Below are 17,108 nucleotides of genomic sequence, written 5' to 3' on the forward strand. Positions count from 1 at the left end.
CAGTGTTGCTGTACAGTCAGTTGCATCACTGCTAACCTTCTACATAAACTGATTCTTTTTAAGAGAGTGAAAGGTTAGGGCCAGGTATCTAGAAGGTTTACATTCCATTAAGAAAAAAATCACTTGTGTACAAGTATGAAACATCCATTTTGTCTACAGAACCCATGAGAATTGTTCAGAAAGTGATACACATTTGAATGTGTAACTTTTTATATAAAACCATTATGTTTACTTGAATAGTCTCACGTGTCACATTAACATTACATGTTCAAATAAGCATGTCATGTAGTGGGAACTGCTTAGTTCAAATCTGTACACATTCATATATAGTCCATATTAACTTTTATTTTGGATACAATTATTGGTCTATATGAAGTATTTTTTGTCAATGCTTTCTTGTTAACATGTAACATCACACACCAGAAAACACTGACAAATGCTTTATATAGTATTTTAAACACCACATTACAATATTTCTGTATCAATTTTTTTTAAACATGTCAAAGGCACAGAGGCTTAATTATGGCAAGGTATGAAATTATGCTTGAGATGACTGCAAAAAAGTATGAGCGAGATTGTACCTGTGTATGAGAACAGAAATGTCATATTCCTGTAACATCAGAAAAGCTCCAAGAAATACTAAATTTTTGACACAAATTCACAACCATAAGAAATTTCAGACCAACTAGATATTTTCCTTTAAATGATTCAAGAACATAAAACATAAGAAATAAACATCCTTTTTTTTTTTTAAACAGAAGGGGCTGAACTCTACCTACATTGTTACCAACACATTCTGACGCACCATGGAGGAAACGGAATTTGAATAATTTTCTCTTACAAATCTGCAACTAAACTGGAGTGTCAAACTAGCATCTTTGGCTGCTTTGTAATTTTCCCTATGTAATGTTTTCCTTAAGATCTCCAGAACAGGATTTTTCATAGTTAGCAGTGAATTGGACTTATCAACTACCTAGAGAATATTTTTATAGTTTTAATAGCATCCAGCAACAGCAAACGGTTCAGACAAATCAGGAAGTGTAGGATACTATAGTTAAAAGTCACAAGGTCTACATAAGGAAATAGAATGCTGTTACAAAAGTTGGAATTTGACCAGGATGCAGCAATTAACTTGAAGCGTCACAGGATGTACAAATGGTATTATTTTGAATCATCTGAAAAATTAAAGCTTCGGCTTTTCTGTTCCCACCATCATATATGGGCCATGTATCAGCTAGCTAGTGTTCTTCCAGCTGAATTATTTGAAATCAAGACTTGATGAAACACATACACGGAGACATTTCCTATTCAGTACTTACCAGGAATTGGAACCTGATTTGTTTAGATCAGAAACATGACCGAGTGGATAGAGTTCCAGACCATAAGCAAACTAAAATGTGTTATCACTTATTTTATACATGACATTTGCCTCCACATATCAGCTTTAGTGCAACTACTCACTGAGACGCACACTCATGTATTATACAGTATAAACTATCTAGTACATTATAAAGTATTTTATTATAATACAGGCCATTGCCAGAGAAGCCTTACACAGAAGGGAGTGTACAAAGTGCCTAAAAACAAAGAGAGAAATGATGGCCTTGTGGTTAGGGTAGTAGACAGATATTCAAAAATACCTGGCTCTGTCCCCACCCTGGCATTTACTTCTGTACACCTCAAGCAATCACTCAAATTTCCCACCTATGGAATGGGGATAATGGCTTCAGATCTCACAGGAGCAACGTGAGAACAAACTAACATACATGAACTACTCACATGCTATGGTAGTGAGCAGCAGAGAAAATCCTATGAACCCACAAGTATAGGTTCTAGCCCACAGAGAATTTCCTGTTTTTGCTCAAAGCTTGTGGAGAAGGGAGTCTGGATTGTGAAGCTTAACAGGTATTTCTCATTCTCACTGGGATTTTTCTTCCTCCCTTAAAGAAAAAAAAAGTATGAATGTTTCACAGAACAGGGATGTAAACAGTGCTTCAATTCATCATCTGGTGTTGGGTTACCAATGCAAAAAGAGAGGGTGCATTTCTGCTAAAAAGCTGAGCAGTGCCAACTGCTTTGTCAATAGCTACGTCATGGGTTCCTAATTTTTGCACGTTTCATAGGCTTTGCCAATGTGTGGTTTCCCTATTGTTTTGCAAAGTCCGAGCAAGTCAGCACACACACAGAGAAGAGGTCAGAGCATTTTTCTAGCTTTAATATTTTAACAAAGTGCCATTTTTGGACCAGCACATGTGAAATACTGAGCACTATAGTCACTTACAACTGTTATCAACTCTCCTTGTTATTCCCTCCTCAATCACATCTCTCACTCTGTATTAAACCTGAAGACCAAGCTGTGAAGTCAGACCATCAACATTCCCAGCAGTTTAATCAAAGGCCAAAATTAATTTTCGTTAAGGCCAGCCAGGACTGAAATAAGCAAAAATAATTATTTTTGATGGATTCTTACTGTTTTAATTTTTCAGTTCTGTATTGCTGACAGTAGGAAGTTTCCCCACAGTATTCTGGTTAGTCAGTCTACCTACATGGCAGCTTTCCTTTAGTTACTTCTGACCCCTTTTATTGCTTGCTGACAGCAGCTCCCAAGTGAAACAGTAAATGGATCAAGTTGTAACAGGGAAAATATGGAAAGTCAGAAAAAGCTCAATTCTCCCAACTGCTTATAACAACTCTAAACTTTAAGATGTTGAACAGTTTCTCAGCCAGGGGGGGAAATGTTACTTCATTACTCTTTCTGTAGCATGCACTGCATTTTTTAAATATTATGACATTTTATTGAAACTCCACTTTGGATTCATACTCAGGCACCGATTCCACTGATTAAAGTAATTGATGCAGTGTTGAAAGGTCCCAAAATAATTCTACAACAGATTTTGTAAGAAGGGTTTAGTATAACACACAGTAAAGAGACAGATGCATTATATGGCTACTTCTTTTTACTTTGAACATTAGAAGGTTGGTTACCGTACATATCCAAAGGCCCAGCACCTCAAACACTGAAGCGGCACACCTCATCCCAGTCATAAAAATAAGATATACAACAGTACATTGAGGGGTTAAAACTTTTTTAAACATTCTGTAAATTATAATTAAACTTTCTTTTTCAAAACCATGTTTGAATTGGAAGAAAGGTGCACTCAACTATGAAGGACACAAACCTAGCAACTGAGTAAGAAAAAAAAAAGGACAATCCAGCTGGATTTCTCTCGAGGCAGAAACAAGGCATTATGAAGAGGAAAAACAATTTTCTGGGGAAGCCTGTAACTACACATGAGGAAACGCTTGTCATAATGAGATAGGGACAAAATTGTACCATTGGTCACCAAAAACTAGAGGGGACATCTCCCCTCCCACCACAGTATTGTCCTACCAACTCAAAGACAGGGGGATAGTCTCATTCCATTGCAGCCATTTCACTCCAAGGATTGCTGCCAAACTTCTTTGTACAAGCTCCAAATAGCGATCATACTAGCAAAAAATAAAGATGAAATGTGCCGTGTGCGACATGTAAGGTTTGATCCTGAACTTCCATGAAATCAGTTGAGGCTGCAGTGTTCAACAAATGCAGGATAAAGTCTTTAGCTAGCTCTTCTTTAAATATAGTGCTTTTAATCCTAAACAGATGACCTTATTGCATAAATTAGTTCTCAGTGATTCATTGGATATTTTGCCTCTTGATTTTAGGAAAGCAATTTCTTTACTGTATCAGAAAATTAAACCTACTAAAGTGATAACAGTTTTAGTAGTCTCATTAAGCTGTAGGGTTTTACCTCAGCATGGAGACAGAATTAAAGAAATAACATAAAACAAAACCATGTAATCAGCTTGCACGCTGACTAAAGAGAAAGGGTAACAAATGCTGCCCAGTATCCTCTTAATTCTAGCATCAATACAGCATCTCAAGTGGAATTGATCCAAGTGTTCTTTTTGCAAAGCTTGCACATTTCCCCACTCTTGTAAAAGAGAACCCTGGCAAAGACACTGAACAAAAGCATGGACCTTTTGACTACAATTTTATAGCATTTCTAATATTTCAGAATAACCCAAACAGCATTTTAAATCTCTGTATTACAGTGCATCAGAGGTGTCAAAGACAGAGCTATATCAACCAGCTTGCAGTACTGCTTGTGGGTTGCAGACTGGCATGCCACTTGCAGTGCATGGAGCCCATCTAGCACAAGCTGCATGGAGCACAGGAGCTGGAGCTGGTGTATGTGCTGCACCTGGCACACAGGTGCCAATCTAGGGTGCACACTGCATGTGGCATCTGTGCCAGACCAGCTCCATGTGCTGAATCTGGCACATAGGGCCAGTCTGTAGGCCCAATCCAGCCTTGTGACATCCCATGGGCTGGATGGACAGCAACCTAGATTAAAATTCTCATGCTGCTGATTTCAGTAGACAAGTGAACACATAACATATATGCTGATGTTATGCAAAAGTAGAGGGCGAGACACAAGCAGGATGGAGAAAGAACGTATTACAAAAAAAATCCCCAAAAGAAACCAATTACAGTGTCCTAAATTAATGGCTTTCTAACCCAGCTCTACCCAGGTAGGGAGTTTGTGTACAGAAATTATTGACACAGCAAGTCTCAAAGACAATGCCCATTTACTGCCAAATATAGTCTATTCACTATGTGTACAGGGGCACTGGTCTTATGAAAATGTTGCCAGTTTAAATTCCCAACACCCAGAGCAAGGTGAGGTTGATTTCAGACAGATATTTGTACTAGAAAAACCTCCTAACCCGCATTCCTTGGCACTTTTAAGTCAGTAAAAGGGCAGCACAACTAAGTGGTTAGAATGAATGAGAGAAAGCATCAAGGGTTTTTTTGCGAGGAAAAAACAATAGGCAGGTCACTTTCTAAAAATCAAAGGAGAATAATAGAAGTAACTAAACCTCATCTTAAATACCTAATCTCAGCAAAAGCTCAACTAACTGGCAGAAAAATGTGTCATTCTAAAAAGACAGCTTTGGGGTTATTACTTTTCCAAAAGCAGAAGGTGCCCCCTGCTGCCCACAGAGCTTCCTGAAGGAGCACCAGAATTACCAGAAATTCCAAGGGAAAAACTATAAAAAGGAATGTCCCACTACTTTTTTATTTAGAGCATCATATTAAAAATTGGCAACCCCAGAAATATCTGGCTGCTAGCAAAATGTCTGTGTTAAGTGTCTGGGAACTTTAAGATAGAAAGAAATTATCTATAGCTGGGTGACTACACAGCAGCAAAACACTATTATAGCGATTAGGAAATGCAGAAAAAGCATGCCATCCTTTATTTTTAACTTATCTTTTATTTGGAGCAGAAGCCTGTCATCATTTTTATGCAATATCTGCCTTAATTTCTTTCAAGCCTCTCCTTCAGGCATGATATACTATGTCATTCATTTTCAGGCAAGTAACAGCTCACCAAGGACTTAGTTGATTTATAGGTATTATGGCTACAAGGGACTTTCTTCTGACTATGCAGTTCAACCACAGTTGTTCAGAAACTTAATCTCTCTACAATGTTTGGATTTGCCTGGAAAAAAAGCAAGTTAACTATTTTGAGGCAAGTAAGTACTGGAAGTCTAAGGAAGAAACAGTTTTCAGGCCGTATTAATAGTTTTTAAACAGCTTCTTAAGGCCAGAATATCCTCATTCATTAAATTTACCCTGATGAGTAACCCAATGTTTAGTCTTGCAGTAATTAAGGACCATTGAAAACCTGACCACCTTCTACACCTTACACAAACAAACAAACAAACAAACAAAACAAACAAAACAAAACAGCCATCTGTACATTTGGTATACCAGCCTCCCCCCCCCCACCCCCCAAGAAAAACATAAAAAAGACAGGCACTTCATGCACTTACACCTTTAAAAAGATGAAGACAAAATATGCAACATGTTTTTCATATTGCTGAGTTCACTACTGGAATGTGCACTGAAACTCAGTGATGAATGTGGCATAAAGAACCTATGCAGAACACACTTCATTCCCAATTTTGAAAAACTAAGCAACTAAAGTATAGCCCTTTTTTTCTTTTTCAGAGAACAGGGATGACAGAAAGAGGACAGGCTTGCATTGTAAAGACTTCAACTGTAGCAGCAAAAAATTAGATTTTGTAATTATACAAGAAGCTGAACCTGACTGTATGCACAGTATGCTATGCCACTAATTTTTAGGTGGCTTCTACTATACAGGTTTAGAAAGCTTCCTCAGAGGATCAGTCTAGGGGAAAAAGGAGAAAATTAAAACATATGACTCAAAGATATCTGTGGATGTGTTAGGTGAAAGAGTTCTAGAAGGGTGGGGGGAAGGCAAAAGAGGAAACTTTCATTTTACTTTTGTAGAACCAGAGGCAAGGAAATAAATAATTTGGAGATCAAATTCTGAAACAACAGCAATTAATAACTACATCCGAAAACCATTAGGAACCTATCAAATATAGGAGGCAGTGGAAAAAAAACATTTCTTGTTAGCATTATTCTAGGCCCCTTGGAGGCCAGAGAGATCTAGACAGATCAAGAAATATACAGCCAAGATTGGAAAGAATTAACACATGAATAAAAGGTTCTACAGAAGTGATATTTATGGAGATGGTACTGAAAGTGTTGGGATCACAGAAGACTCCCATATTTCTGATCCTGAAGGCAAAAGCAAGGAAGAGCGACATGAGTCACGACCAGGGGCAAATAACTTTAAGTCATATCTTTAGTGCTTAAAACATTCAGTACTCGCAAAAATTAGTGTCATCATTACCATCTGAGTCAAAAGTCAGAGACAAAAAGAAAGGGAGAACAAAGGGATGACAGATGTAGTGCAAGATGCCACTCATGTAAGTGATACTCAAGGATAAAATAAGGATGGAGTGCAGGGGTAGAAGAAAGCTAGAGAGAGAGCCCTGAGGCACTCAACAGAAAGGGATGCAGGGGATGCCTCCCCACCAAAAATGAAACAACTAAGAGGTAGGTTTTGAACTGGGCAGAGTGTACTTGAGACACTTTTTTCTTCAAGGCACTCGAAGACCAAAGGGACCGTTCTAAAGCTGTACAGAAAGATAAAGCAGGAAGATGCTCACACTCTTAGAAGTTAGCCCCAAAAAACTGTATCTGTATGATATGAAATTCATAGCTGGTGCCTTATCTAAAAAGGTCAAAACCAAAATCAGATTTTATTAATCCAAGTTTTTATTTTGGTTTTGCATGTCCTGAGATCTTTGCAAAAAAATTAGGTTTTATCTATATACATACAAATATATTGGATATGAAGCAACTAAATGTATCCCCCTTTGCTTGCTTGAAAAGGGCATAGTGAGCATCAGCAACTAGTAAAGACTTCTGTAAAGAGGAGTTCAAACAGTTCTACAATATTTTGGTTATAAGTAATGAGTAAAACAAGTAACTGATGTGAAGTCTTTTGATGTAGCAAATTATGTGCGATGAAAACTGGTTACATGTTAATGGGATTTCAGAAATTGCAAGGTGTTTATGACAGGCTCTCTCAAATTTAATCCAGCAAGAGCTAACATATTACATATTCATAAATACTGAATATACCTTTTTCCAACTCTTGGAATTTGGCTGATTTAATGAGAAACAAAATCACTCTGTGATCTTCAGCATTAGTATTTAGCAACTGTGAAAACTGACAAATTTGTGGCTAATCTTTTAACTCTGAAATTTTTAACAGTACCTCTGACTTGTTGAGGTAGGGTTTAATGCAGCCAAGTTATTGATTTTTTTTTTTTGCTAAGAGTGAGATTAGTATGATAGTTTTTGCATAAAAACACTGCTAACATCCTTTCTGATCTTTAACATTCCCTATTATAACTATGCAAAATTTTTCCAGGTTTAAAAAAAAAAAAAAATAAGAACATAAAGGTTGCTCCTTTTGAAAATTTAGCGTACAAGATTTTTAGCTCAGCAGCATGTTTTAAGCAAAGTCTGGAAATTAAAATGTTTCCCCATTAAAAACCACAATATTTAAGGAGGCAAAAGCCTAAAGATTACAAGGGTTTTTTCCTCTTTTAAGCATTACTGGAAAAAGTGGCAGACCTCTGCTTTCAGGAGAGGTTTAATGTGTTTGGGCAATACAATTGTTCTATTTTGTAAAAAATTCACTCACATCTTATACCTCATTACATTATAGACTGGAAAAAGCTCCAAGCATTCTGTTCTTTGCCTACAAGGTCTCTTAATATTTGTTAATTTGTTAACTGCCACATGTATTTACCTAATTGATCTCAATGATCTCTTGTGTAAACGTGTGTCCTGTATATCTTTTTAAACAGCTTTTTAAAGACAGAAGCTTAATTAAGCTCTATTTACAGATAAAATGCTCCATATCAGTGGGTAAAACTACACAGTTCAACAAGTTTATTTTTTAACTATTAGTCAGTGAATGGAAATTAAACCATAAAACAAACATTTAAACGAGTCTGGGCTACATTCCCAAGAGCCAGGAAGTTTCACATTATTAATTTAGTAAACTCAAGTGGCTCATTAAAAATTAAATACTGTTTTATGACAAGGTCCCTCACCACTTCTGCATCAAGGGCATGTTACTGTACCTTTATTGTATGTAATCGAATTAACAGGGTTAATGCAGGAATATTTTCCCAAGTCCAAAACAACGCCAGTTAATATGACATAGCACTCTGAAAAACACTTAAGAATGCATACAATACAAATAATAGTTTGTATCTGAGCCATTAATTATAATACTATTTGTACTGTCAAGGGGTAGGGAGCAAAATTAACTGTCTTAAAATTATTGATCATTGCTGGCTCAGAGTTGTATTTTGTTGCTCAGCCACTTGGATAAAAACAACTGAGGATGACAAATGGAAGTGCTTTGTTCTTTAAATGATCTAACTTCAGCTTTTTCTCCTTCTCTTCTCTACCAAACAGGAACTCCCACCAATAATTGGTACAAGATCAACAGACTACAACAAGCAAAAAAGCAAAGACTTTCATAGATGAGGGCTATATGCAGTGAGTTATATATGGAATGCTAAGAAAGAGATGATGCCCATCAAAGACTGTAGCTTAGGCCTGGCTCATTTTCCTCCATAGAACCCAAGCTTGAATTCGGCTTACAACACAAAATCAAGAATTATTATAGCCTAACAGCTGTTCAGGGATTCATAAGAAGTGTTACAGCTAGATGTGAGGATAGCTTTTGATGCAATCATCAGTCCACCAAGACCAAGACTGACCACTAATTACTACTTCTGTCACCCGGACCAACAGAAAAGACAATCACCTAAATAGGCATGGTGACAACTGTTCTCTCATCCTGAATGCTTCTTTTCACATCAGCAAAAACTCAGCATAGGGATGCTTACACTTCTTTTGTTTGTCATAAGGATAAAGATCTGTCCCCATTCCTAGCAGGTTTTAAATCTTTCCTAAGCTACAAATTTACACTTAAAAAAACCCCAGCTGTCATATTGCTGCTGCTATTTGCAAACATACTAACACTTAAAGGAAAGTTAGTTTATTTTGTGTGGTAATTAGTGTTTGTCAACTCTGGTGAATTTTCTCTTTTAAGTTATATGTTTAAAAGTTTGTAAAACAAATTTGATCTAGAGTCTAGAGTTTTATTCACCCGACTCAAGTTCAGTGTGTTGGACTTAGAAAAAGTGAATACACACGCCAGAAATGTCAAGACTTGACTACAAAAGTTTAGCTGATGTAAATTGTCTTTGCTCCAGTTGCTTGAATGGAGCTATGATGATTTACAACACCTGAGAAACTGCTCCTTGGAAGGCTCAACCATGCTTATTTTAAATGACAATGTAAAAATAAGCGGCCTTATTTCAAATAAGAAAAGCAAACACACATAGCCCACATTTGCTAAAGCCTTACAAATTTGAAAACAAGTTACCGATTTCCAGCTCAAGAGAAAGTTCCTCAGCAAACCAAATTAACAAGTTTTGCTTTATACTTTTGTAACTCAAAACAGATTTTATTAATGCAAATAGCTTCCATTCCTGGACTGCCACCTGTATTTCCTCTGGGCTGAAACTCTTAAAATTTAGTATTTTTCTGTCACTATAAAAGAGTGCCTAAAAGGCCCAGTATAGTGTCAGTAACAATAACTCTTAATATACCCCAGGAAACTCTTTAGAAAACTAAAGGACACTCATGCATTAAAGCTAATACATACATTTATGCTTAGTTTCTTCACATATATTGGCAACTATTAGACAAGTGTTTTAGCATATTCCCCAGTGTTGTGTGAACCCTATGAAAGAAGATTCATACTAATATAAATTCATCAAGCTATTTTAGGCATGATCAAGTAGCCATGGCAAATCTCTCCTTTGAATTTCCTGATCTGTGTACCATTCAAACTTTTCTGTTACTCTAGCCTGTGTTTTTATGGCACAATAATGCAGGAATTTCAGAACAACATCAGATTAATTTTTAATTTGTCCCCAGATGATTAAAGAGAATCTCTCAAAGTTATAGGTCGTACACCATGAAAATCTATTCAGAATGCGATTATGAAAGCTCATTTTGGGAGCCAATTTTACTTCTTTCCATAGAATAGTAGAAGTTCATATAACTTAGTGACAAAATCAAATGAAACCCAAGATGTGCTGTTACTATGCATCACATAATAGTAGCCTAATACTGTAAATTTATTGAGAAGAAAATCATTTTGCAAAACTGGAATACAAGTGATTTGCTAAGATTTCTTTTAGCATTGAAAAATCATTTAATAACAGGCCTGACCATAAAATAGTGGCACCACAGAAACTTAGGTTGCAAACATGATGTGGAATGCATAGAACCTCCAGGCAGACCCGCCACAGTAAGTACAACAGTTGTAATCATAAGTGTAAGTTCACCTTCATAACTTGCTTTATCACCTCCGAGATAGGGTATATATAAATATTATAGAGAAACATTTTTTTTTTTTTTAGAAAAACAAACATTTTTTATTTTTTTCAGAAATGCTGGGGGTTCAAGTTCAGTCATAAATGTATAGGTATGAGACTGCCTTTTTCTGTTCCTAAAATTTCTTATATTTTTATGAAATAACATTAACAGTTTGATCGTAGAAATTCAAAATATTAAAAGAGCTAATTTAAAAAAGAACAAAAACATGGTATTTCAAAATACCATGCTTAACAGCATTAACCTTGAGAAAATAACGCTGGGAAGAATTTCCACAGTTTCTACTACTTTGAAGACTGAAGAAGTGTCAGCCACAAAAGTCTAGTTCAGGAACAACTGAAATGGCAAGTTAGACATTTGTCCGCTGGGGTTTCTGGATGTGGAGTTGAGTGGTACTTGATTTATTAAGCAGCACAAAATAGAAGGAAATTGTTTAAAAAATAAAAATAAAAAAAAAAGCTTATGGTACATGGCCTTGGGCCTGTGTCATCACTGAAGGTGGCAACCATTACCTAGATTGCATAATGCTGCTATACTCAATTTCAGTTAAAGAGAAATACAAAGCTGAAAAATAACAGCCACTCACTGGTTAAAACTAATACATTTGGCTTTCCAGCCCACCATTCCTGTACCAAACTTGCCATTGTCATTCACTCAGTGGCTTCCAAGATTATGAAACTGTGACATGCCTAAAATTCAAAGTTTTCTATCCTATTACTGTAAAACAGATTTGCCAAAAACCATGACTATGAACCCCTACAAATCATCCCATATTTTATACACATACTATGATTATGGGATAGAGCTTCATACCGTAGACACAGAGCTATCAGCATTTTGTTTAACAAGACCATTTTCCCATTCAAATTTCTCGTCTGCGCAATCTTACAACCAACCGATCAGAAACATATTTATGACACTCGCATAATTTCCCTCTCCTAACAACTCAGGAATTAAAAAAAAAAATCTGAAAGAGCAGCATTTGATATGTCCCAAAATTAAAATCATACCATTCAAAAAGCCATGAAAACCAGGCTCTCCTACATAGAGAGAAAAGATGCTTGGCTGGCTTGAGATAGTTTAAATCCTCTCTGATGTCAGATCTCTCACTCACCTGTGACTTCACAACTCATGAACTATTGGATCTCTTCACTTGTAAGGAGTGTATCCCTTTCTAACCCATTCCACACTTCAGTCCAACTGATCTAAGTGAAATCTGCAGAGCAGGAATATGGTATCTCAATATCCTTGTCCCATAAACCTAAGAGACTGTGGAAAAGGAAAGGGAAGGTTTAAAAAAAAACAAACAAACAAAACAAACAAAAACCCAAACGAACAAAAAACAAAAACAAAAAAGCCCCCCAGTAAATAAATTATATGAAAGCTCTGAAATCAACACCACTTCTGAGGAAGCCTTGCCAGGAACTTCTTGGATTCCTCTCTTCTCTGAAGCACCTTTTGAGTTGTATGGATGTAAGAATAACTTTAACTATAGAAGCTATATGCATCTTTTAAGAATCACATTTTGATGATTATAAAAATGTATCTATTATACAACATAGGTCCAGCTACACTGAAAAAATTACACTGCTTATTGAAATACATTTCATTTTAGAAACAGACTACTAAATAGGTCTATACAAAAAACTCTAAAATAATTTCTGTAGTAAAATAAAGAGTGCGTTAGGAGAGCTACACAAACAAGAATTTTTTTGTCTTTCTCTATAATGCTTGTTATACTGTGATACGTGGCTGGCTCACTCCATAGCCAGCACCAAAAGCTGAAAAGAACTCATTACGATACACAGTGATACAATTAATGCTCTGTATTAAATCTCACAGCCTTTCCGATTAGTACAAAGGAAACCAGGCCTATCTCCTCTTTGAGGAGAAGTCCAGGATATAAAAGCAAGCATACCTCATCAGCTGATATGAAATTATAAAATTCCACAAGTCTGAGTATTTGAAATTTAAAAAAGTCCCCAGTAAAACACAAGTAAATTGGGTTTCGACCTGTTGGTTCCTCTGGTTCAAATGACCACCGCCAATTCAACTTCCTTGTTTGTTAACTGATTCATGGAAATATCAGGATGTTCTGCTGGGAGGCGCGATAGACGGAAAGATCCTCACCAGCTCTCCCTCTGCAATTTCCAGGAGAACATATTTCCATATGCATAAAATGGGAAAACAGGTGGCAGGAAGCAAAAATATTAGTGGTGTTGTGCTGAACTGTTCTTTTCTGCCAAGTGTCGCAGAAAGTTGTCCTCACTCTGGCCTCTATGATTTAAAGGCTCACTCTTAAAGAGAGCAGGAGGTGGGGGTAGATGAGGAACTGGGGGAACTGGGAGATGGTGTGGATGGTGAGGGTGGAGGTGAAGGTGCGAATATGGATGGGGGATAGGACGTGGAGGAAGTGTGGTCACTGGGTTCAGATTGATTGGTGGAGTTGGGGTGGTGGGTGTGTTCACTACAGAAGGGACTGTGGTAGCAGGAGAAGTTGTGGTTAGTGGAATCTGGACAGCAGGTGGCACATTAACAGGGCTTGTGACACGAAAGCACTTTTCCTTATGGGCCTTGAGCATGTTGGAGAAGCGAAATCGCTGGCCACACACATCACATGGATAGGGCTTCTCTCCTGTGTGAGTTCTGCGGTGTCTCTTCATGTTTGGGCGGCTAGTAAAGCTTTTGCCACAGATTTCACAGATAAAGGGCTTCTCTCCTGTAAGACAAATACATGCAGCAGCAAATTAGGGCCTACTTTAGCTATAAGCGGTGAATGTTGCATATTGTATGAAGAAGACTATGTTAATTTTGACCAAAATAAAGACATAACTGCAGCTCTCTCATAGACGTCCTTAATGTTCTCTTGCATTTTGATGTATGAAGATATTTGTGGTAAGTTCCCTTCAAACCACAATAACTAAAAAACCATGCCCAACCTTTGTTTTGCACATTGAAATACAAGCAGTGGGAGACAAGAGTAGCTAATGCATTAGCCTTTCATCTGTTGACTATGGCAGAAACCAGCTATGGTCTCAAAATTTGTTGGGATTAATAGAAGTGAAAAACCTAGTATGTTAATGTGCTGGTAGCATCTGTCCTTTTCTTAGCTATGTTCTTACCAGTGTGTGTTTTCATGTGTTCATCAAAGTACTGTTTCATGTTGAAGTCTTTGCCACACCACTGGCACATGAACTGTTTGTGCCCAATGTGGATGCTCATGTGGGACCGCAGCTGGTATTTGTACTGAAACCTTTCATCACAGTTCTGCAATAGAGGGTAACCATGACATTCAGATATCACAGATAAAGAAGCAAAAAAGTTTCATGGAGGCATTCAAAACAAAGAGCACCTGAAATAGTTTAAAACGTAGACCCTTGTGGACTAATAAAAGTCCAGATATTTTAACAAGAAGAGTAGGGCTTGGGTCTGCACTAGAAAGTTCTGATAGTATAGCCATGTCAGCTGGGAGAGTGAAAAAAAGATCATAACCCACCACTGACATAGCTATGCAATCAAAATCACTGGTGCAGACAGAGCCTATACCAACAGAAGCCTGCCCTAAGATATCCCACTGCAAACAGTAGTCTCTCTCTCATATTCATACATATATCACACAACTCTCAGGGGATCCCTGCTTGGAGCACTACCTTGTATATTCAGGAGGGACGACTTTAAAAACAGTTATGAAAAGTTAGGGCTTAAAGTTAATATAAAAGATTGCCACTCCTAACAGGTTACCTCATGTGAGTGTGTACTACAGCAGTGCTCAACCTTCCAGACTCACAGGCTGAATGAGTGTCACTAGGTCCGCATCGCAGAGCTGGTCCAATCTGACTGCACACTGGCAGATCTAGTGAGCAGAACCATGGCATCCAGCCTGCAGGGCTCCACACAGGTGTGGAAATTTGGAAGCAGGGGAGTGACAATTAATGCTCTGCAGCCACCAAATTTCCATATCCATGGGGGGACGCATGAGTCAGACGACATGTTTTGTGGGCCAGAGACTGAGCACACTGGTCTAGTATATTCCCTGTGCTGCTAGAGGGAAGAGACAATGGGTTTTTCCCAGAGCACTGTCTGCATTCTTCTAAGTCTATTTGTGGTTTGGCCTGTAGGTGTCTGGGTATATTTCGATCTTCATCCCCTCCAAATCATGGGGAGAGGTGGGGAGCAGGGAAGAAGGTCTTCTGTTTCACCCTCTCCCTCCTTACCCTCACTCCTAGTGCTGGAAGCAATAGCAAGCTTTGTTTTTTCCTTTATTGCTCCTAAGGTATAAAAACAAAATATCTGGATAAGAGGTCTAAAATACCTCCTCTCGCTCCCATTTATTCCTGGCTTCAAGAAAAACTGAGAGCTTCTTGCTTTTCCCCTCAAAGCGTTCAGATTAACTTTTCTTTGCTTCCATAGCTTTCTCTGGAAGCAGACCTCATACAGTAAGTAGTCTGTGGTTATTTTCACTGTTCCAGCTTATATTTGTTTCAAACAATAGTAAAATAAATGAGATTAAACATTACTTTGCTGTTGGCAGTGGTAGAGACTGGGACTCGATTCTTTCTATCAAGGGTGCTTCAAAACCTGACAGCAGGGACAGGCAGAAGTAACTCACCCAACATTTCAGTTTTGCATTACTGCTGTGAGTACTCATGCTCTGCTCTCCAAAGTGTGCCTTATTTTCAAGCCTTGATGGAACTTCACCACATTCACACCTCAAACACTTCCATATCCATTTGTCTTTCTAAACTGGTGGTGACACTTTGTTGCACAAGCCTTTTACCACATCAAGACCCTTCATTAAAATGGCAGCCTCACCTCACATCTGAAAGGTTTCTCTCCAGAATGTTGTAACGAATGCACTTTAAGTGACATACTGCGCTTAAATGATTTTCCACAGGTTTCACATGTAAATGGCATGTCCTTTGTATGTGCTGCAAAACAGTTTCGTATAAGAAAAAGTTATTAAGAACGCCACATGCTACATTACTTCACTAAATCTTGAATCCTAGAAAGATTGGTTCTTTAGAGGTGAATATTATCTGGTGTTCCCAGTACTATGAATGTACACTTTTAGTTTTTTCTCTCTATCCTTGATCACGCTAAGGCAGGGTGGGCAAAATGGCAGATCCAGCTAGCAGATGGATGCATTTCCCAGCAGCCCCTGCCTGTATGGCTGGTTTCCATGGAGACCCCAGTAGCAGCCATGCTGTGATAGCATGGGGGCCAGGGTTTCTGTGGAGACTGGCCCCAGCAGCGCTGGCAGGGCAGGAAGCTGCTCTGGGGCTGGGTTGGGATCTTGCAGCGGTAAAAGCATGGTCCAGAGCCAGAGCAGAGCCATGATCTGCAGCCTGCATACTCCAGGCAAGGATGTGCAGACAGCGGACAGCGGCTCTGCCTTGGCTCCGGACCATCCTGTCACCTCTGCAAGGAGCTGGGGCACAGCCACAATCCACTGCCTGCACATCCCTGTCTGGACCATGCAGGCTGCAGCTTGTGGCTCTGCCCTGGCTCTGGACCACGCTGTCACCACAGCAAAACCCCAGCCCAGCCCCAAAGCAGCTCCCTGCCCTGCCAGCGCTGCTGCAGCTGGTCTCCATGGAAACTGGCCTCAGCCACACAGGTAGGGGCTGCTGAGAAATGGAATCCACTGCTAGCCAGATACAGCCTACTGGCTGGACTTTGCCCATCCCTGTGCTAAGGCCACTGGGTTACCTGTGTTATATGCTGTTTATTAAAAACAGTGATTAAGATGTACAAACCAGGAAGACAACAAGGTGGAAGTCTGAATAAACATAAAACAGCAAGAACTCACCAACCATGTGCTTTCGCACATGGGCCATGGTGTAGAACTTCTTTTCACAAATCTCACAGGAGAATTTTTTTTCTGCATATCCGTGGACAATCTTGATATGTTCATGGAGGGACCAGAGCTTCTTGAATGATTTATTACAGGAAACGCACTGAATGAAAGGGACAAACATAAGAAAGTTCAATTCAGAAAAAGATTCAAAGCTGTGAGTTTCAGGAGATCAGGCTCATATCCGCTCACACAAGAAAGAATGACCCCTCAAACGAGAAGGCAGTCAGCATCACAATACATACTACATCAGTTTGCATATCAGTCCATATTTACTGCTCTATGAATTTGGTAAATGTAGATATTTACTAGGACTACACATCAAAGTACAATGGG

General features: G+C 38.4%; 1 protein-coding gene across 1 annotated transcript in view; it reads right to left on the reverse strand.

The window, feature by feature from the left end:
• Positions 1-325: 325 nt before the first annotated feature.
• ZNF652 (zinc finger protein 652) overlaps positions 326-17,108 on the reverse strand; it is a 58,164-nt gene continuing 41,381 nt past the window's right edge. Inside the window, exons 3-6 of the mRNA XM_059727046.1 lie at positions 16,728-16,875; positions 15,731-15,846; positions 14,041-14,185; positions 326-13,637 (exon numbers count right to left, since the gene is read on the reverse strand). Coding sequence (XP_059583029.1) covers positions 13,129-13,637; positions 14,041-14,185; positions 15,731-15,846; positions 16,728-16,875 — 918 coding nt within the window. The 3' untranslated portion in view covers positions 326-13,128. The remainder of the gene's footprint in view (positions 13,638-14,040; positions 14,186-15,730; positions 15,847-16,727; positions 16,876-17,108) is intronic.

The sequence above is a fragment of the Alligator mississippiensis genome, chromosome 4, assembly GCF_030867095.1.
Source record: "Alligator mississippiensis isolate rAllMis1 chromosome 4, rAllMis1, whole genome shotgun sequence".
Lineage (NCBI taxonomy): Eukaryota > Metazoa > Chordata > Crocodylia > Alligatoridae > Alligator > Alligator mississippiensis.